A 21,495-nucleotide genomic window follows, 5' to 3' on the forward strand; every position below is an offset into this window, starting at 1 on the left:
CCCGCTCCAGGCACGTTGATCCCCCCGCCAGACGGTCACCTCACGCGTTGCAGGTCGAGCTCAAGGCTAAGACGCAACGGTTTGACCCAGTTGTCAATTTAAGCTGCTTTATGAAACGCGCCCAAATGAGCAGGTGCCTCCTCAGTCAGAACAGGATTTTAGGGTTTAGCTTCACAGAGAAAATGTGTGTGGACAAACTGTTAATCCGAGCACCGACAGTGATTAACATGAGTTTGACGAACAGTTGGAAACATTACAAACATCCCTTTGGTTTCCTTTAGCAGTGGGAAACTCACCTGTGTGACTGGGATTTTATCATCAGGTTTCTAGCCTGAGGGAGGAAAAGGAATCAGGATTCACACGTCCAGCACATCGCCAAGCTCTTAATGCACACACACGGACACACACACACACACACACATACAGACACATACATGCACAAAGACAGAGGCCCATTGTGAATCTGAATCAGTGACTTCTCCTCAGGAAGCTCTTGTTACAGCCGCTCTTGCACTGCCCACAACAAAGAGCTGAATGTCTTTAGTGCCAGAGAGATGGATGAGAACGAGTGACGTACCCACAAGTTCTTTTCAACATTTAGAAGCTGTGTACACGTCCATAGTTATATGTATATACACGTGTTTGTTCATGCATTGTATGACTCACTTGTGTTACCAGTGTCACTTAGATTCTGATCTTACAGGAATGTTTTGGAAGGTGTTTAAAGCAAATGACAACGGGTTCATTTCCAATAACTGAGACAGAGTTAAAAGCAAGCTGGGAAGCAACGTTAACACAGCAAAATAAGCAGTGTGCCCAAGTGTCAGTGAGCCCTTTTTAATGGCAGTGGATTTGCAAACTGGAGCTCAAATATAGCCGAGTATCAAGTGAACACCTTTGTGAAGTGTCCTAGAGCAAGACACAAAATCCATCTGTGTTTGACCTTTGACCTCGTTATAAAAGAGAATACTCTTAGGGGTCAAACAATGTGAATTTACAGCTAAAGATTATTTCAGAGGCAGATTAGCTTATCGTCTGTGCTTTTTACGTCCATCAATAAATCATCATCGACTTCAACAGGGGGCTCAAAGTCATGAACTATTAAATCATCATCACCTGAATCTACAGATTCTTTCTGTTGCAAATACTTGTTTCACTGGCTGGTGTTTCATTTGCAGTTTTGTTTGACTTTCAGCATGCTCACAGCTTGCATTCGCTGCAGCAGGCAGCTATTTCCAGGGAAAAAAGCTTTGATTAACCCAGTCAAACAGCTGGTGAGCACAGTGGGATCATTAAGAGGTTAAAGAGCCAGAGATTTCCCCCCGGGAGTTGGTGCAAACAAATAACGGAGGAAGGAATATTGGATTTGCCTCGACACAAACATAACTGCAACGTGATTGATTGTGTTGAATGTGTGAATAAGGAACTAGTTGTGAACAAGTCAGGCACCATCACCTCAAAGGTTGTCGATTTTATGTTGAGGTTTTGTTCAAGACTTGTTTCTGCTGCCACCAAGTGGCGAGCTAAGTTATTGCAGGTCTGTGTACTTTCCTTAGTAGATTTCATCTGTCCATTTTCCAACAGAGCAGCTTTAAGCAAGTTTTAAGTTCAGGTCATTGATGATTCTCCCTCAAAAGAACTCCTGAATTCCTGTACAAACATGTTAAACGGTTTAGGGGCAATCGATACTACAAGCTTTCTACGACGACCGATCAACTCACTCAACACTTTACCTTAAGCTTTCCTGCCTGATGCTATTATGTAGATTTACAACGTAAATAAAAACAATGAATTTAAGTGAAATTCAAGATATTCTACAATGCTCGTTGATCGAACTCTTTGAGAAGATCAGCATGCTCAGCGAAACATGAAAGTAATTCGAATGCCAAAACTGTTCAGAACAACTGTTCAGCAAAGCTACAGTGGAGTCTCAAAGGAACGTCTTTGAGAGTTGGCCTGTGAACATAATTAAAGCTTTAATCTCTCTTCTTGGCTCACACGTTTTGACAGTCCCCGGGGTTTGTGCAAGAGAACCCTGTGACCGCGGAATCAGATAGTTGGTGAGTCACGGTTAACCTCAGCTGACTCCTTCAGTTTGCTGAGTAACCTCAATAGGACTGAACTAAGTGGGGGGGAAAAAAAAATCTCTTTTAGGGTGAATATTGACGGACTATGAATGCAAAGTGGGGTGCACAGACTTATGTAACAAGCTGAGACTGCATTGTGGCTTTTGGCTTTTCAATGCTATGACTTCAGACCTGCACTAAGAAGGTGAGCCAACTGCCCCAATGAAGTTACAACTACATCGACTGTGTGAATGGGAGACATTAGAGGCAGGTGGGATTGTCCCAGCTGTGTCCCACTAGGACTGTGAGACCTGATCCGCTGTCTCAACATTAAGAACATCTGATGTAGAATTAATTCATTCTGTAAAATAACACAATCATTTTATATTCTTCTTCTTTTCAAAGCAGTGTGAAGGATATCAGTTTGTCATCCCATATCTGAAGGTTTTGACAACGTGGGGGGATTTCTAGTTCGTATAAAACGGTCATAGTAGAGAAAATGCAATCAAGGCGATTGATCGGGGACATACATATTGACAAACTTAAGTGAATTGAACTGTGAATAACCAATGCACTGATACGGTGGGAATACCCGTCCCAGAAAGCGCGCTCAAATGGACAGTTGACCCACTGATGATCTCAGAGGTGAAAGGGCAACGACCTGCCTGATGACAAATGATTGACACCTTTTGTGGTAACAGCTGGTCATGGCTCGTGTCAGCTGGTGCTAATGAAGAGACCAGACAAGCAATTCATTTGCAACAATGCTGTTGTGTTTTAACACATCTAACGATCCACATCCACCCACTTTCTTTACTGTACAATGTGCACATTGAAATGGAGATTTGCAAACCTTTAAAATCAGGTGAGTAGTCTCAGCCTGCACTAGACTGTGGCTATTTATAGAGGTCAGCCCACCAGCATAATGTGTCATTTGTTTCCCTTAGCTTAAGAGAGAGAGAGAGAGAGAGAGACTACTCCAAACTGAAAGAAGTTATTACTGCAATTCCGAGCTATGGGTTAAACAAATAGTCTTAATAAATATGAACTGCCTTTTAAAAGAAGATAAGCTGAAAAAACAAACCATCCAGTTTTCTTGTGTGCTAAGGACATCGGGAGCTGAAGAAGCTGAAACGATTGTGGAGATAACAGATATCTTTTTGGCCATATAATCACCAGCTGATATTCCACGCATTGATTGATAATGATTTGATTTGAACAAGCACATTTTGTTTATGTGGTCATGTCACACACATATGAGGTCCTACTTTTCCTCTTAATGTTCCAAGGCCTCTCGATTTAACATCACTAACGTGATATGTGCCTAATAAGTGCCTGAAGTTACATCTATCTTGACCAGCAACATTCATGGCTGACATTGTGATTTAGTAATTTCAATCCAATAACATTCACTATAATAATATGGCATCAGTGTTCTGCTGCGTTTAAGTACTTATATTTTGGAAGTACATTCTGGAGTAAAGGAGCGGAGTTCTTCTTACACAGAATAGATTATCTCTCAATATGCCATTCAAAAACAACACGGGTTCATCTATTTATACAAATCAACTCCAAACTTCCAAACATTTCTTTTTTCCCCCCCACACTTTCAGAGTACAATAACGTGACAACATGAATGCGAGGCTCAACGCTTCCTTCCTCCTCCGCAACTTTATAGGCGACGGTGCGATCGCGGGGCGGGGCGACGGTCGCGGGTCCAGGTGGTCGAGCGTGCGTAAAAACGCATCAAACACACGCAGAGGGCTCGCGGAATGGTGAGCGTCATGACAAAAATCCCCCCCGGATCCCGGCAGTCCCATCGAGAAATAAGCTGTTTTCAGCGAAATCCTCTAGGATAATTTTTTTGTTTGTTCAGCAGGAAAAAAGACTAAAGGAGGAGAACGCGGTGCGGTTGTGCGTCGTTGCGGTCTCTCTGCGAAACAGCTCAAGGGGGCAGCTTCGGACTTTTGGCCAAAGGAGGTGACCCATAAAACCTGATCAAGGCGGCTTGTCTCGGCGACAAGAGGAGATATGTTCAAAAAAAGCAAGAGTAAAGTGCTGGTGGATTACGCGTCAGAGGAAGAGGACATGTCCTGGCGCTATCATCACTCCTACAAGGTAAGCAGACGGACCGCTAACAATCACAGGCAATTGAGTTCGGTTTCTTTCTGTCTTTCCTTAAACAACAGAGTTAAAGTGGCAAAATGGTAAAGTACTGGAGTTATTGCACTTAATAAGGGCGCCGTTCAGCACGTCGGGTTTGAATTAGTAACTAACATCAGTCTGTAGGCCCATTAAACAGGAATATAAAGTCAAAGCATTTGCATCTATTTGGCTTGAATAGAGTTCAAAGATCAGATTTTGGATTGACGGAATGCACTTGTCTTGGGAGAAAGAGAATAAATGCCAATATATCCACACACAAAAACACTTATTTTGTACAAATTCATATTTGAAATAAAGTAAAGGCCAAAAGCACCCAGCAGTACTGTCTCATTTAAAAACGGCTACCAGACATGTTTATTTATCCTGCTTGGTAAAATAATGTTCTTTTATGAATCACATGTCAATTGTGCCACGCTTGAATTAGTAAAACTTCATATTAACAAACCTATTTGCCATGTACTGAATGTCTGAATGCATTATTAGGCATTTGGTAGGATCCACCAACAGCATTTCTCATCCGTTGTTGTGACGATGTTGAGTTCTGTGACCCTTGGCTGGGTTTTTATTGGGCGCCCTTAACTTCCACCCTGGGAACCGACACATGTGACCCGTACCCCAGAAGAGATGATTTGAGTTCAGCCGGCGACATTGGAATTACTTCGGATGATGAGAGCCGATTCCCTGCGAACGTCATCAGGGAGGTCTCCGAGTCACCGTGGTGTTTTAATACACGCCGGGGGTCAGAGGTCGGATCATAAAATGCTGTAAACACAGAGAAGAGCCAGATCCAGCCAAGCTGTGATACAGGATGACGTGAGGATAAAGAGTTATGATAACACAGTCTGGACATGCAGGCTGAGCTCTTTCCAAGCACCGGCTGATGATGAGGGAAACTGAGGCGGTGATATTCATTATCTGGACCTTTATGTCTCTATCACGTTGCTTGAGTATTTTAGCCTCTTTTAAATTCTTCAGGAGTCAAAAGAAAGCTTAAAAAAAAGGAAAGTCTGGGGCTGTTTTCTTACAAATTGAATTACTTTCACTATCTTATTTTCTTTATAAATCAAAGCTCTTTTTTGGTCTGTGACATGTCCGAAAATAATGAATAAATAGCTTAACTTGTTTTGAAACTACTGTCCAAGTAGTAGTTTTTCTCTTCATCCAAAACTTGTATATTACATTCTTCCTGATTATACTTCATTTTGAATGGTGGAGCAGATGTTTTCCACGTCGAGCCACTCAAACGAGTCATAATGTGGAACAGCGTCACAGACACAGACAGCGAAACAAACCAGCATAAAGGGATAAAACATCCACAGAGAACACAGCCGACAAGTGGGAGAGCGTGAAGGGGGGAGTTCATATCCGTCCTCCCTCCCCGGTGCTGCAGGGCGACCACGGCACAGGCCCCGTGCCACACTACTCGCTCTCTCTCTCTCTCTCTCTCTCTCTCTCCATCTGAAGCTCGGCTGGCTGCGAGCTCGCAGGAGGTACGTGTGTGCCTGTTTGCCCGCGGCCTAAGTCGGTAACACACCTGAACACTTCAATAATACCGCGGCTGGGGGCCCCGCTTGGCGAGGCGGGGACTGCGAGAGAGCGGATCGCGGCGGGGGGGGAAAACTTCGGTGCGACCTGGCGTATTTAGACTTAAGTGGAGAGGAGAAGAAAGGTGAAGCTGGCTGGATCATGTGTTGAAGGAGTGAGGGTTAAAGTCATGGAAGTCAAAGGTGTGTTTTGTCTTACTTCAAACCGCGTCATGTTATTGTTAAAAAGTAGGGTGGTTTATGTGGTCCAACATCAAAAGGGTGATTCTTCTTCTTAAAGGGATTTAGACCTCTGTGAACCTCCTATAAGAAGAAAAGGCATATTGTTCCTGGACAACATGTGGAGTGTTGTTGGTGTGTGCGGTGCTCTTTTGGTACTGCTGGTATTGGCATTAGCATCGCATCCTTATTGCCTAGTGATCTGGTTACACTGTGGTAACATTCACACAAACTCTGTCAAAGAATGAAAGAAAGAACCCCCCCCCCCCCCCCCCCCCCCCCCCTCAGGGTGCGAAAGCAGAATCCTTGTTTTCTGTTTTTTTTCTCCCTGAAACAGTTCTCCCTCCCCCTGAATCTCCCCCTTCTTCTCGCTCTCCCCCTTTGTCCCAAGTTGTTAATGCTTTTTACGCTGTGACGGTAGTTTGCGATCAATGTGTGCGAGTGTGCCTTTGATCAGCTCAGGTGGCGTAAACCCAGCAGACTTTGCTCAGACATGTCCAACCACCATCTCTCCTCCCCCCCCCCCCCTCTCTCTCTCTCTCTCGCTCTCTGAGATGTTAGAACTTCTTACAGCTTTGATGATTTTACAGGAACTCTGGCTCGACCTCGGTGATCTCCGGCTCCGCTGCACGTCTGATGACTTCTTGCTAACCCCTTATGATTTAAGGTTTTTCATCCTTTGGAAGTCAAGTCATTCGTCTTAACAGACAACTTGTAAAAATAGGGATAACCATAATATCCTCTGTAGAGTAGTTGAGGATAACATTTGAGTTTTTAAACTCGCCTCGCGCTGTGAACCGAATTAATGGGTGTAAATATTTGAGTAGGAATTACTTTGTTTGAATACTTACTAACTTTATGACTCGATTGTTTGGCTTTCAAGTGTAAACTCTTTCAAAGGGAGCAAAACCTCTAATTAAATTCCATCTGACTTTATTGTAATTATAGATGTGCACAAAAAGATCAACTGCTGCGACTTTATTTAAGAAAAATTTAAAGAAAAAAGGTTGTTGTAAATGTTTAAAAAAAAAAAAAAGTAATAATAATACATACAGTGTACACAGTTGTTTACTCCTTTTAAAGTATTGGTCAAGTCTATAGATCTATGTAATGTAGAACAAAGTCAATAATGTTAAAAGCTCTAAAACTAGGATATATGAAGCACAATGGATCCTAAATATCTCCACTTATATACCCGAACAGTGCACCGTGGAGGCCACGCGTCATGGATTTATTTGTTCTTTTGTTTGAATCTGCCCTCTGACCCCCGTCCTGCCAGCTCCTCCGTCCCTCCGTCTCACCCTTCAATGCGGCATGTTCATGTCACACTTGGGAAATAAAGACCCCCCCCCCCCTCCTCAGTTTCACAGGGAACCTTGCACGGACGCCACAAACGCACACAAACACACACATCCCTCACACAAAGTGTGTGTATTTGTGTAAACTCACTGCTGTTTTGTGTATGTGTGCTTGTCACCTAGGACAAAGAGCGAGACGGAGAGGAAGAGGAGGAGGAAGCCGTCACTGCAGCATCCAAGGTAAACCGCACAGGTATTTTTACATAAACAAACTGTTTGCTTGCAAATTCCCTACAGTTACCGCCTAAATGCATGCGCTTCTCCAACCTGCTCTCATCTCATCGACAAACGAGTGCACACGCTCACAATATTACACCTTTGACTAATGGTTGTGTAACCCTAAAATAATAATTAAAAACGTCCATATTCTTTGTAGGGCTCCCCTCTCTTTATCGATGAGATCTTGGTAGACTAACATTTCTTTGGTCATTTTTTTTGTTTGTGCTGAATTACTTATTTCCAACAAACTAACGAAGCGATTAGTCTATTTAATTGTAGGTTTCAGTAACTAAGAATGTCTCTGAACAGCCCTAATCTGTTGCTTAACTCGATACCCCCGATGCACTCACGTGCACAGGCAGTTTCAAGTGTCAGAGCTTTCAGCCGGTGTTATCCATAACCTTATCACTGGAAAGTCATGTTTGTTATTGTGGCGCTTGTATCCTTATCATGAAACCCACCGAGCAGGATGAAGGTTAATTGAACTTTATATTTGGATTCTCAAGCATCACTTTTTTTCATCAGCGATTGCACTGTACTCACCAATGTGAACGCTGCCCAACATCAGGCAGGGAAAAAGACATTTCAAACCAACCGGTCGTGGTTTAACACATCGGCCCTGATTGAAAAGATGTTTGATGATATTGTAAACTGGTCGAGTTTTTGAATAGAATTTTACAAAAACATCATAAAGTATAAGTTACCAATAACGTTCATTTGAATGATCAAATAACATTGTCTGGTTGAACATGTTATAAAGTACTTTATGATGCTGCAGTGACGTTCTCTTGATCGGAAAGCACTAAATGTGTTTCAAAGAAACCAACTCACACATTTTCAAAATGTGTATTAGAGCCAAAGGTCATGGTGAGTTTGACAGAAAAAACAACCCTCTTATCAACTGAAAACTCTGATTAGTAAATAATGGTTCTATGATGCAAGTTCCCCAAGCGGCCCTTTTGTGTGCAGGTATCTTCATCAGCAGTTGTGCCCGCTCCAAACAATGTGTGTGTGTGTGTGTGTGTGTGTGTGTGTGTGTGTGTGTGTGTGTGTGTGTGTGTGTGTGTGCGGGAGATATCTGACGTATCTCCTAATCTGTATACTGACAACAAGCCTGTACGCTTAAGGTGTGTCCTGTCTGAACAATGTGTAGTCTCTGAACTCTGACTGCCTTCCCTTCGTGAATGTATGGGTACTGCGGGTGACTCAGTTCGCAGGACGGGAGGGTTGTGAGGACAGGGGGTTGCTGGGCTGGACAAGGGAAGGAAACAACTGCATTCATCGGAGGAGCTGGGTCTTTTGGACGGGAACAATCGCTAAGGAAGGAAAAACAAGGCTGAAAATAGCCACAGACTGCTCTGACACCGTAGGAAGGCGACATTTCTTCCACTGTCGGCTGTTTTCTGCTCACATTAGGACACACAAAGTAGACGCGGCGTACAGGAAGCGGAGGTTACCTTTTGTCAAAGGCCGATTCCGATCACGTTCTACGGCGCTTTTCAAACCACCCACATTTAATTGCATAACATTCCCGATTTGTCCCGAGAAAGTAAATATGTCGTCTCAGTGTCTCTAAAATAAAGAAAAATACAAGGATCAACTTTTCTAAATCAAAATGCCTCTCCACTCATCCGTCCAACTCTGCTGTACGGGTGGAGGAATTCGGTCCAATAAGAGCTCTATTGTTCTGCCGGGCGTGGAGCTGTAGGTAAATCTCCCCCCACACAGCGAGCCTCTGTGAGCCGCTGGGTTTACCTGCTTTCTGGCCGGCGAGATTACTGCTCACTGAGCTGCTTTGGACCTAGAGGCCCGGAGGTTAATGTTGCAGAGAATGGTGAATAGGAAGGCCTCTGTACGGGGACGCATGCATGCGTGCACATACACAGTTGGACCTCAGCTACAGTTCATGCACACACACGCATATATATATATATATATATATATATATATATATATATATATATATAAACACTAATATTTTTTTTTATTACTGCAAAGCTCAAACTACAGCAAATCTGATCGCCGGGTTTGCACTTGACAGCGCACAGGAAACAAGAAGCAGAGCAAGAGGAGAGTCAGAAACAGCAACAGTGTTGAAATATCCGAGAATATTCCTTTTAAATATTTTGTTAATGACTATAAACTGAGGGCGTTCTTGCCCTGGAGCATGTTCATGGAGAGGTGAGACTGGGAGGACCTAATTTTCTGTTTATTGGCAGCAGTGCCTGACTCCTCAGGAGATACCAAAGTGTTTAACAATCCATCAAACGTCCTCATTTTGAATATGAGAAGATGACACAAGCGGGATGATAAGAATCCTGCGTGTGTGTGTGTGTGTGAACCACAGTGCTCGTGTAGCCTGTGGAAGTTCATGTCATCTAAACCGTGACATTGTGAACCTTGATCGCAGACCTGTTATTGTACATGTTCCTGTTTGGGTCGACTTGCCTTCATGTTAGTTGTTTGCTTGTTAAAGCTGCTGTCAAATCCTCAGGAGAGATGTAGTGTGTGTGTGTGTGTGTGTGTGTGTGCGCGCATTCATCAAATTGTGTTGTGAGAACTGAGCCTGTTGTGAGAACAATAACGCAAAGGCCGGCACGGACGTGAGTACGAGTGAACGTCGCGGCCTTGACGGCGGTTGACATTGGGAATTCTTCCCAGGAGGGAAACTGAGCCAAGAGTTTGTTCTATGATGGCTGAGGAGGGCGGTGTCTGTGCTTGGTGGAGAGAGGCAAAGGGAAGGGAGGAATTCCGATGTGACGGGGGAGACCGGGGGAGTTTTAAGAGAAGGTGGAGGGTCTTTCACTGGAATGTGCCGCGTGTTATTGCCAACTCAATGCCCCTCTCCCTCTGCACTTATCTCTCTGTAACACAGAATTAGCAGCTTTGAGTCTTTTGTCCAACTGAAAATTGCCTTTATGACGTTAAAAGGGTCATTTTTGGGGAATATGCTAATTTACTTTCTTGTCAGGGATTAGCTGACTGGAGTTTTCTACTCATGAAATAATATCCCGTCTTTGTTCTAATATTTGTTATATTTACCAACGTGAAAGTGGTAGCCTCAGCATCAGGTTTTCTAAATTCTTGTTAAATATAAACCAATCACAAATAGACACTAGAGATAACAAACTAACGTGCAACAGATGCTGTAATTCACCTCTGATATCAATCATCTCTTATCTTTTGACTTCTTTCAGGAGGCGAAGGGGAAGAAGATCATGTCCAAGAAAGAGAGGCGGGAGAAGAAGATGTTCTCCTCTAAAGACGACGAGCACTTCTTGTTGACCGGAGTAAAGCTGACCGACCGCAGAGGGTGAGATTACACACGCAATGACGCTGCCGTCACCTGCCTCCGCGTCCCCACTTTAACGTGCAGAAGGACGATCCCGCAATGCCTGGATTTTTTTTTTTTCAGGTTGACATTAGAGTCGACATTTTCCGTTTTCTCCTCCGCCGGACGAGAATGAGCTGCCAGTTTAACCCGCCAACGCAGCGCGGTTTACTCCCTCGTCCTGGTGGGAGAAATGAGAAATGACGCCAAGTTCAAAGGGGCTAATTCTGGCTTCACGAAGGCAATCCACCGGCCACTTGACCGCCAACTCTTTTCTCTAGACACTAATAGCCGAACCCCATCCTGCCAGATACCTGCAGTTTATTGAGGTGGCTGCACCGTCTCAATCAAAATAACTATGAAATTATCTATATTTGATTAAACAGGAACCATAATTCCATTTATATGAAACATCAACATAAGTAACGGAAATCTCATATCTAATATAAAAATATATCTCCAAGGCAAAACTATCATGATAGTACATCGTTAACATTTAGCAAAATTCTGTGTCTCTGCTACAAACAGCCGGGAATTCCTATTTGATGACGTTCTGCGTGGGGGATGTTTGTTTTTCTATCAAGGTCTCTCAAGAAAAACAAGGATGATGAGAAGGAGAAGGAAAAAAAGGACAAACAAGAGAAGGGCCACTGTTTTTGGGAGAGCGTTACCATGACAATGAGGCAGATCTCGCCCACCAAGAAGCTGGAGAAAATCGAGGGCTGGGAGCCTCCACATCCGGGGAACTCAACCGAGACCGGGACCGACGAAGCCGAGGAGGAGAAGAGCCGCAAAGGGGACTCGCCAGTGTCCTTCCCCGACTCTGTACCGGCCGCCTGGGCGGGCCAAGGTCTGGAGGAGGACTCCTCCCGCTACGCTAACCTGTCGGACTCCAAGGATTCAACAGCTGCCGTCCGGTGGACGGCGCGCGCCAAAGTCAAGTTGGCTGGAATCAGCAGAATGAGCAGAGGGATCGTGTCAGAAAGCTCTTGGGAGGGGTTTAAATAAGAGGCCTTTCACCCTTTAAATCCTCCCACCCCTCTGGCAATAAAGACAATGGAGTCCCGAACCAAAAATCTGCTCGTCTCTGTAGTCCAACAACTGGTATTGAGATGCTGACAGAGCCCAGGTCAACATTCTAGAATTATCAATGAGCTGTTGAATCACTGACATGAACTGTAAATTAATACAAATAAAAGCCTATTTTAGCATTTTAACTTTGATATTTACCGGCCTGGCGTTTATATATTCTGTATTGCCAAGAAATGAGAAGAGTGATTTTTCATTTAATTTTCTGTGAAGAACATGCAAACATCCTGAAGACCTCTTGGTTTTCACTTCCGCTCTGCGTGTCTCTCGTCTGTGCAATCATGCAACAGCTTATGATATAATTTGGATCTTGAATATGTTGCATTAAAGTGTGTAAAAGAGAGGTTGATGAAGTGGAAGTAAGTGATGGACATTTGTTTTAATGAATACCAAAAATCAAATATTTGAAGTCCTGCTGTGTTGGGAGCATGCGAGCGAATCCAATCAAAGAACCTTTGCGTAGTTTGTCCTTGTTTGAATCTGATGCTGGATGATTTCTTTAGAACATTTGTAATGCTGATAAAATAAAAGCCTGACTTTATATCATTGTTTCCAGTAAGAAGCAGAGGCCTCATCCAGTTGTGCCTTGTATTAATACAATGACGTGTGTGTGTGTGTGTGTGTGTGTGTGTGTGCGCTGTACATTTGAACGAGACCATCCTCTGCGCACAGAACAGATGAGCTCATCACAATGTCCATGCACGTGCAGATGTGTCGACCCAGAATGCACTTGTGTCATCGAGACCATCCCTCGATGGGGTACAACTCTGACATGTTTGTATATTGAGACAATGAAGAGTCATTTCATTTATACAGAGATCCTTCTTTAAGTTGAATAAGAAAAGTCATGCCACTGGTGTTCTTCTCTTATGTTTCTTGGTTTTGATCTGTAAAACTGAACTGTCTCTTTTTTTTGCAGCCAGATGTCTCCTGTATTTATTTGTTTAACATCTGGGTCGGATTCTCTCCAGCAGAATAAAGCTCTCGTTCGACTGTCTGGCTCTACTTTATTCAAAGCAGTGGTGTCACTGTGCTGGAGTGTCAAACTTTTAATACAAAATTGAGAAATGTGGATATCTTAATGGGGATGAGTGCCACTTTCACTGCATACAATTCTAGATCAAATTTAAAGTTACTGTGAGGAGATTTTACCAATTTATGGAACCGTCTCAATGTAATACAGATGCCTTCATCTGACCTCCTCAAGTAAGCGAGACCACCAGCAACAGGTTTGTCTATTTCTATATAGTTTGTCATTGCTGCCACCGGTTCGGATTTTATACAAAAATTTTTTTTTCCCACAAGGCCAAACAAAATCCACACAGGTTAAAGTCTTATTAGTAGCTGACCATGTGTCAATAACTTCTCTTGGCTTATAGCAGAGCACAGCGAAATGGAAATACTGTTACGTCATTATGAAAATGATTGTTTAACCCTTTGCCTAGAGGATATTCTTACTCAATTCTTTGAAGAATGTTAATCATTAAACTTTGATCCTGCTGTCAATGATACAATATATATACAGTGTATATATATTGCTTGCCAAAGATATTTTTATTCAAAACCAAGAAGTGAAAACTAGTAATAGTTTGAGTCTAGAGAACTTATTTTAAAACAGCTTAAAGTGCCAATAATTCCATGCGTCTCTACAGCATAAAGGAAAGAAAAGTTCAGTTTTTTTTTAGAAATCTTTAATTATTAATAGTTCATATCCCATAAAAGTGAAGTGATGGTTCCAGCACTTGGGGCGCCAATTGAATTTTACAAAAGTTGAAGGAACGATACAAAAATATTTCCCCCCCATAAATAATGTAACATGTTTCTCTGTCTAAACTAGATAGTTCATTATGTTCTCTTAATGAACACAGAGCACTGAATGCTGTTTACAGGCTTTATGTTGTCATAAAGCCTGTAAACAGCCTTCAGTCACACCAGCATATTATTTAAATACCACCAAAACCAAACAGATCAAAAGCAGAATAGTTAATCCCATTAAATGAACAATTGACACATCTTACTCTGCCACATGGTTAATATTCATCTGTTTCCATTGAAAAATAACAACAATAGACATGACCTATCGACAGCCACCTACCATAAACAAGCTACAATTCCTTGTACATAGAAATCCTTTCACATATTTATACATTATTTGGGTCTTTCCCCTCATTATTAGCCATTTTTGTCAAAAAGACAATTGTTTGTGCAAGTGGAGGAACAACATAAAATGTCTTTATATTCAAACAATTAGCAACATTCTTAAAATCTGCAAACTTTCCTTTGTCTTATGGAAACACTTGTGTGCAAGCAAATGACGACAATTAAACCAATGTCATCTCTTTCGGTTGAAGCCCTTTTTATTCCGCTGGATGACCTCGACGCCTCGCACACACTCTTGGCAAACGCAGGTTCGCTTAATGGCCGTCGCGCAGGGTTCAGAACTTGAAGAGGTCGATGAAGTGCTGCGGGGAAATGGGCACCAGGCAGCTCTCCGGATCGTCGGCAGTGCATGGATGGCCGCAGTCCTGGAAGATCAGTCAACAACCGCACCGTCAGAGAGAAAGGAGACGAGGAAACCACGAGGTGCTTACTGACAACTGACCGTTTTCTCAGGACTCAACATTGAGAGGAACGTATGTGCTTTGAGAATGCGGGTTAAGGGTCATTAAAAAGAGAAGCAGAAGGACAGCGCTGTTTACTAAACACATGGGGACATCAAGATGAACTGAGAGGATAAGCGATGGAATCGAACGAGACAAAGCTTAACACATGGAAAAAAAGATAAGTCACAAATGCGACCATTTGAGAAAACACGGCACAAACGTGGAGTACGGGGAGTACCTTGAAACACAAAGCCAGTGGGCGATCCTTAAGGAATCAGGGAGAAGGGGGAACCAGGAGGAGAGCCGGATAGGAAGGACCACAAGCAAGGAGGGCAGAGGTTAAAAAGTATAGGGACCCAGTCGAGGAGGAGAACAAGATTGTATTGAGAAAATAAGGCGCTGATGGATATGAGAGGAATAGCTGCATTCTACATCAGAGCGCTGTTAGTGTGTGTAGATGGCAGCAGGTCAGATCTCATTTGTCAATGACAGCAAAAAACATCTGTTTGATCTCTGACCAAAAAGTAAAAAGAAACGCACTGGTGGGAAAAAAGATTATTTGTGTTGAATAATCACAAGTGGAGCTTTTTTTGTTGTTGACATGGTCCTAAAACCTTTACAATAATTCAACCTGTTATGTCAGGCTTCATTTCTCTAAGTATTCCCAAATATTCCAATCACCGCCAAACACCTTCCCTGCAAGAGACAGATATCAGTGTGAGAGAGGCTGTGTGGTTGGACCAAAGTCTATAAAAGACTTCAGACACAATAGAGGGAATACGAAAGAGTGTACAAAACAAAAATGGATGTTTGGTCTCTGGCCAATAATAATGGAATGAAATGTTATTAAGTTGATACTTCATTTGATAGACTCAACTGTCTGACCTACATACAGTTAAAGAGATAAAATGAACCTGAACTTCTCATAAGTTTCTCATGGCGATATTTTGCATATGCATTCAAATGTATCTCATTTGAAAGGGTTTTGATTGAGTGCGCCATGTGCTGCGTTTTGTCTCTGTTATGGTTTCCGCACATCTCTCACTGCAGTCTGTGTAAGAAAGTTGGTTTGCTTTCTTTATGAGACTGCAACATTTAGCCTGATCTACTCTAATCTCAGGGACATATTATGTTTGTCCTTCCTACAATGTGCACCATTTTTGTTTCAGACTCCCATCTTTGTGTAAGCATGCAATATTTTAAGAAGGGAGTTATGAATCGTTAGAGCATCGACTGCCTTCATCTGGATTTAAAATGAATTGATTGGTCACTGATTTGTTCTACGTCTTTAGTCAGTTATCATACAATTTGTTTTATGTTGATGTTTTTTTTGTTTTGTCCTTAAGTCTGTTATCTGTGTTCTAATGAGATTGTCCGTCAACCCAATGAACTAGTATTTTACTGTCTGATGAACCGCGCTGTCAGTAACACGGTGTTCATAAATAACACAACGTCTCTCTGTGTGACGTCTTTTGTTTCACCTTCCAGAAGAGGATGTTACAGTTTTTGCAGAAGTGCAAGGTGTCGCCGTATTGCTCTTTCATTGGATAATGTTTCTTCAGGGTGAAGTACATCAGCTTCCAGTCCACTTTATCGCTGTTGGAAAGGACCAAATTCCTACAGAACTGCGCACGAATGGAAGGAAACACATGGTTTAAAACACAATTAAAACACAGGGGGCAGCTGTGTAGCAACTGGAGCAAAGTGTAATTGGAAACTATAGAGCGTGATGGTGTGTCTGTGCACCTCAGCGGCCAAAAAAGGGCCAATATTGCTCTCTAGTGTTGCAAAGGTGAACTTTTTAACAATCATGCTTATGTTTTCTCACCTGTTTGTCTGAGAAGTGGAAGTGGCAGAGTTTCTTCCACAGTATCCAGTCCTCACTGAGGCAGTGCAGCGCAGGCATGGCCTGGCCCACGTTAATGATGTCATAGGCATCAGATAACTCGCTGAGGACCTTGTTCTGCATGTGCAGCGGCAGGTCGTTGAACGTCATGCCGCTGCATGTTTGCTGGGGTGGCGGTAAAGAGGCACACGGTCAGAATGCCAAAAATAAGTCTTGTAAACATGTTCGACGTACAAACATGGCACCAGTACAGCCACGGCTCTACCTTGGGGATCTGCAGGTTGTTGACCTGCTGCTTCCATTTGTGAATGGTCTCCAGCCGGCACAACCAGATGTTGACGTTTCCCACGAGGACACATCTGCCGACGTGGATAGTCAGATTGTGCAGCGTCAAGCTGAGGTCCTGCAGCAGATCCTTGACGAGGCGCGGATTGTAGTAGTCGTCTAGAACTAGTGGGGATATTTGATAAAGAAAAATGTCAAAACAGAAGCTAAATCCTTCAAAGATTAATTAGTGAGTATATCCAACATTATATTTTTTCTGAAAAATAAATCTTAACCACATTTAAATGACTTTACGTGTGGTGGACTTGATCTGTAAGTTGCGTCACTAGGCAACGCAACCCCACAAACGACATTGCTGGATTCCTTTGCAACGTCACTAGCGTGAATCATCATTTGTTATTGAATTTATCTCTGTGAAATATTATGCTAATTTCACAAATAAAAAGAAGCCTAAATTAAGGTGAGGATGCAAAGAAAAGTGTTTCTGACAAAATATCAGCACAATGTCTCCGTCTCAGGCCTCCTTACCCTTTCGTACAATCTGCTCCAGTATATTGAAATAGTTCTTCTGTGCTGCTCCACTCAAGGAGGTCAGCTGGGACCTGGCTATTAGCTGGAAAAGCTGTGGGAGAAACACCGAGATGAACAGTTTGTCCTAGTCAAAATGAAAAAATGAAAATGTACACGCGTGATCAGAGTCCCTCACTTTTGCAACATAGTTGAATCTTCTCAGGTCCTGAATGGCAGTGGAGAAGTCTAGACGGTTGAGGGCTTCACCGAGCGTTGAGTATACGTGCCGCTGTGTGTAAAAAACACACGCACACATTTTTGTGTGAGAATTCTGCCGTTTGAATCAACAGCCTCGTGTGTGAAATAGCTGCAGCGCTCACCTCTTTGGTGCTTCTGTTCTGTACGTAGATCCACTTATCCACAAAGACAACTGGCCCAGGAAAGATCAATCGAAACACCTTAATTCATCAGTCCAAATGTTTTAGTGTAGAATAAGGGGGACATAATATAGTTATGCAACTGTGCAATTTAGAAAAATAACCGCTTTTCTGTGAATTTTTTACCGGTATAAAGATAATTATTGGCTAATGTTAACTGTCAAAACTCTTCTGCAACATGTGTCAACATACACTGTATATACTGTATGTTAGAATCTAATGTAAAACTGCCCTGTGGAATTATTCTGGAGATTCAGCCCTCAAAACCAACCAAGTAAGCAGATGTAAAACCCAATGTGACATCTCAGGACAAAGAATTAACAAGTGAATGCATGTCAATGCAAACAAATATGTTAATTCCTGCATCCTAATACATGATTTGCTTTTTCTTTTATTTATTTGTTCTTTTTTAAATACACTTTTTGTACCACAGACACGTCATAAAGTCAAAATAGGGATTATTCGCTGCTCATACTCACACTGAGATTTGGTGTTATTGTTGTAGAGGTCCTTTTTCCTCTTTGTGGTGGCGAGCTCACACACATCTCCAACAAACAGATGCTCATTGTTGTCAGTGCAGAGCCTGTGCGGAACGAGGAGGCCAATGTTTATGGTAAATTGTACAGTTCATTGACCGACGGAGCCGAGGATCGAACCGCCGATCCTCGGATTGAAGGCAAACTTCCTCTGGTTAAAAAAATCCAGTGGTTTAATTTGACAAATAGTAGAAATAAGCAGGTTAAGAAAGATGCAACATGAGTCACAAAAGTCAAGACGCGACGTAATCATTACATATTTATCTATGATCCATCCAGCCTACCATCTGCAAACACCACGTATCTGTAAGCTGTACAAGTAGCCATTCTTGGGCTCAACAGCATTATAATAATAGGCCTTATTATTCGGCCAGATTACAAAACACCAACTGTGTGTCGACTCCCACAAAGTGAAAGGATCGTAATACAAAACTTTTGTCCCTGCAGCAGGTTCCAGACTACACTCGATGCAGTATGTTTCCTAATGAAGTATCAAAGAGTGCTGGAGGAAATGTGTACTGCAACCAAATAATGAGTACCAATGTGGCTGATTTCAACACACATGCTTTTGGATTATTATTATTATTAGAAGAGTAATCCATTCATCCCATTGCGCAGGCATACACACAAACACTCATGCGAGCAGAGTAATAAGCTTGGAACAAGTTGCATGCCGACGTTACACACAACAGCAGGAATGTACAGAAGGATTTGTGGATGTTTGAATTATATCCTGAAATACATGAGCTGCATGGACGTGGATGAATGTTGTGTTAGACCGATCCGTTCAAAACGCATTTATCGCAGGTTTTGTCTGACCAATGTTCCTCTGCTGCATGCAGTCACTGCCCTTTCTGACTGACAATGCAGCTGCAGAGGGTGATGTCATTAGTTATCCTTCTGATCCTTCCGACCCGGCGGCTGCAGGGAGATATCGCGTACCGGTGCTGAGTTAACTCTAATATGCTGATCACTGTTTAAAGCTCTGTTTGCTCGTGAGCCGGTTGGTGTATTGCCGTCCCCGCTGAACACTGCAACTCCGTCTTCTCACACACATTTACTTTAAAAACAAACGCCTTTAGGAACTTTTTATAGTTTGTTATTGTAGCTGTTATAAGTATTTCTTTTATGCTTATTTATGTTTATTTATAACTTTTTTTAATAAAACAAGGCATCATTTCTTGCATGGATTAACTTGTACTTTATTTCCTCTTTATGTTCTCTTTTAAAATCGTATTTTGTTATTGTGTACACGGTTCCCTTCCCCTGTGTATTGTATATGGGGAAGTAAATCAATTGCATTTAAATAACTTGGGTACTCTGCTAATGTGTTACCATGAGAGCATTATAAAGGTTTGGGGAAGAGGCTACATAGCGTCCCATCAATGTCAATGTCAATGTCAATTTTATTTATATAGCACTTTTAAAGGCCAGTGGCCAGCCAATCAATAGTTAGGAATGTTATTTATTTGACATGCTTTACTAAACTCTTTGCATTGTAGGACTTTTTTTTTCCACCTTCAGAATTCTAACAAAGTATATTTTTCTACAGACATTGTTTGTATAAAATTCATCATAACAATAAATGCTATTCTTCGAACCGTTTGCCATTTTCAGAAAATGTGCAATACATCCATATTTGAAGCTTACAAGAGACACAAATAACTGCTAAGCCATGTACACAAACTAGTGAAGGCAATGTGGCGCTTTGGGTGCGACCACACACATCTTCGAACTCTTAACTTCATTTTCATATCAACTTCACATCTGTAAAGATTTTTGACGCCTAATCAGACCACATGCGTGTGCCCAGAGAAATAAACACCTGGCACAGTACTGCGTACCGCCTCTGTTGTAGTTTCCTGCTACTTCAAAGTCTTTTAACTTATAATAATAATTATTATTAATTTGTCTAATTTGTCAAGTTTGACATTGGTGAGAAAACGGTTAAAGGCCGATACAGATGACAATGGTAAAAACAAATGACCTTACACTTTCAAGTCGATTTCTCTGTTGTTGTTTTCCAACTCGTGTCCATAAAGGAAAATCCTCTTCCAGCCGTGCTCTGTCTTTGTCCAGCTCCATCCCGGTGACCTCCAGTCCTTTCCCAAGAAAGGCATCGAGGCAGGGGAGGCTCTCTGAGCCGAGAGGGTCGCTGCAACCTAAAACACCTGGAGGGTTAACAAGATGAAGAAATTATTTGTGTGAGGTGGAAGCAATGAGAGACAAATAAAACAATAAATAAATTAAAAACTAAAATGGGGGAAAAAACTTAAATTGATTCTCTCATCTTTATTTGCACCTCTTGAATTGACTCAATGATTGGATTAAATATATTATTTTGGTATAAATACAATGACATTGAAATGTCAACAATAAGTGTTTAGTGATTATTTGGACAAGAAAACCAGCATTTTGGCCTTTCTCAGCCGCGGTAGCCTTAGTCTTCAGTCTACAGCTTATCATCAGGTTATTGTCTGATAACAGCTGCTAAATAAACATCACATCTATCAACGGTACCTACGTTAAACTCGTTGACGCAATATTACATGAAAATACTGCCAAGTGAGCCAAATTGCTATAAAAACACCCCCGACAACGACTATGACGCATTTTACTGAAGCATTTTAAAAAACAAATAACAGCAAACACTGTCAGCGTCGTTTGAGCGATGTACAGTAAAAAAAATGGATACAGGACAAGCTGTCAGTCGGCTCGACGCATGAAACAATAACGACAGGACGAATAGAAGCTGCAGTATAACTGCGCTGGGTCTGTGTGACAAAGGCTTAACAAACCTTCAGCGACTCGTTTGTTGTTTCATCTGTGTCTGTTTACGCTTCTTCTTTTGCACGGAGATATTGACGGAAGCGCACGCAGCGCCGCAGACACGCCCCCCTGCTGCGCTCTGATTGGACGAAACGTCTGTTCAGCGAATTTCGACTGGACAACAGAGCCGTAGAAAACAAGAGTCGCGGTAACAAATCGGACTATGTGGGTTATGAAAACCTGAGAATCTGATGAACAGCATCAAGCAACTAGGGTACAGCAGCTCTTTACGGGGTTCTACCGAATCAAGCCCATTTTGTCTGTTCACCTGTGTCAAAAAGACAACCGCAAAGGAACACTCCTTGCTCCTCGTCCCTTCGGCAGTCCTGCCCTCCCGCACGAAAATGCAATCAGAAATGGCTTAGGAGTCACCAGAGATGACGTGACTCACATTAAACGGCTCCGGTTGACATGCAGTCCAGTTGCTGATTGGCTTGATATTGCTGTCAATCATTCT

General features: G+C 42.3%; 2 protein-coding genes across 6 annotated transcripts; one reads left to right on the forward strand and one right to left on the reverse strand.

Annotated features, from left to right (window-relative positions):
* The first annotated feature begins 2,114 nt into the window (after positions 1-2,114).
* LOC120807928 (uncharacterized) lies at positions 2,115-12,985 on the forward strand. 2 transcript variants are annotated; one of them, XM_040160423.2, is made up of 5 exons: positions 2,115-3,841; positions 3,946-4,184; positions 7,477-7,533; positions 10,770-10,885; positions 11,488-12,985. In XM_040160423.2, the coding sequence occupies exons 2-5, from the start codon at positions 4,098-4,100 to the stop codon at positions 11,909-11,911; spliced, it is 684 nt and encodes a 227-aa protein (XP_040016357.1). In that variant the 5' UTR covers positions 2,115-3,841; positions 3,946-4,097; the 3' UTR covers positions 11,912-12,985. The 2 variants fall into 2 exon arrangements, with proteins under 2 accessions (XP_040016357.1, XP_040016356.1); XM_040160422.2 differs by having other exon boundaries at positions 3,717-3,841; positions 3,943-4,184.
* Positions 12,986-14,143: 1,158 nt separating this feature from the next.
* fbxo25 (F-box protein 25) lies at positions 14,144-21,136 on the reverse strand. Of its 4 annotated transcripts, XM_040160420.2 has the most exons (11): positions 21,008-21,136; positions 20,202-20,380; positions 18,153-18,256; positions 17,617-17,666; positions 17,433-17,525; positions 17,255-17,348; positions 16,707-16,891; positions 16,424-16,606; positions 16,077-16,220; positions 14,834-14,860; positions 14,144-14,517 (listed from the first exon to the last, which is right to left on the reverse strand). In XM_040160420.2, exons 2-11 carry the CDS (start codon positions 20,327-20,329, stop codon positions 14,428-14,430), a joined length of 1,098 nt encoding a protein of 365 aa, XP_040016354.1. In that variant the 5' UTR covers positions 20,330-20,380; positions 21,008-21,136; the 3' UTR covers positions 14,144-14,427. The 4 variants fall into 4 exon arrangements, with proteins under 4 accessions (XP_040016354.1, XP_040016355.1, XP_077949450.1 ...); XM_040160421.2 differs by lacking the exon at positions 14,834-14,860; XM_040160417.2 differs by lacking the exon at positions 14,144-14,517 and having other exon boundaries at positions 14,571-14,860.
* Between the last annotated feature and the right edge of the window lie 359 nt (positions 21,137-21,495).

This window comes from Gasterosteus aculeatus, chromosome 18 (genome assembly GCF_964276395.1).
Source record: "Gasterosteus aculeatus chromosome 18, fGasAcu3.hap1.1, whole genome shotgun sequence".
Lineage (NCBI taxonomy): Eukaryota > Metazoa > Chordata > Actinopteri > Perciformes > Gasterosteidae > Gasterosteus > Gasterosteus aculeatus.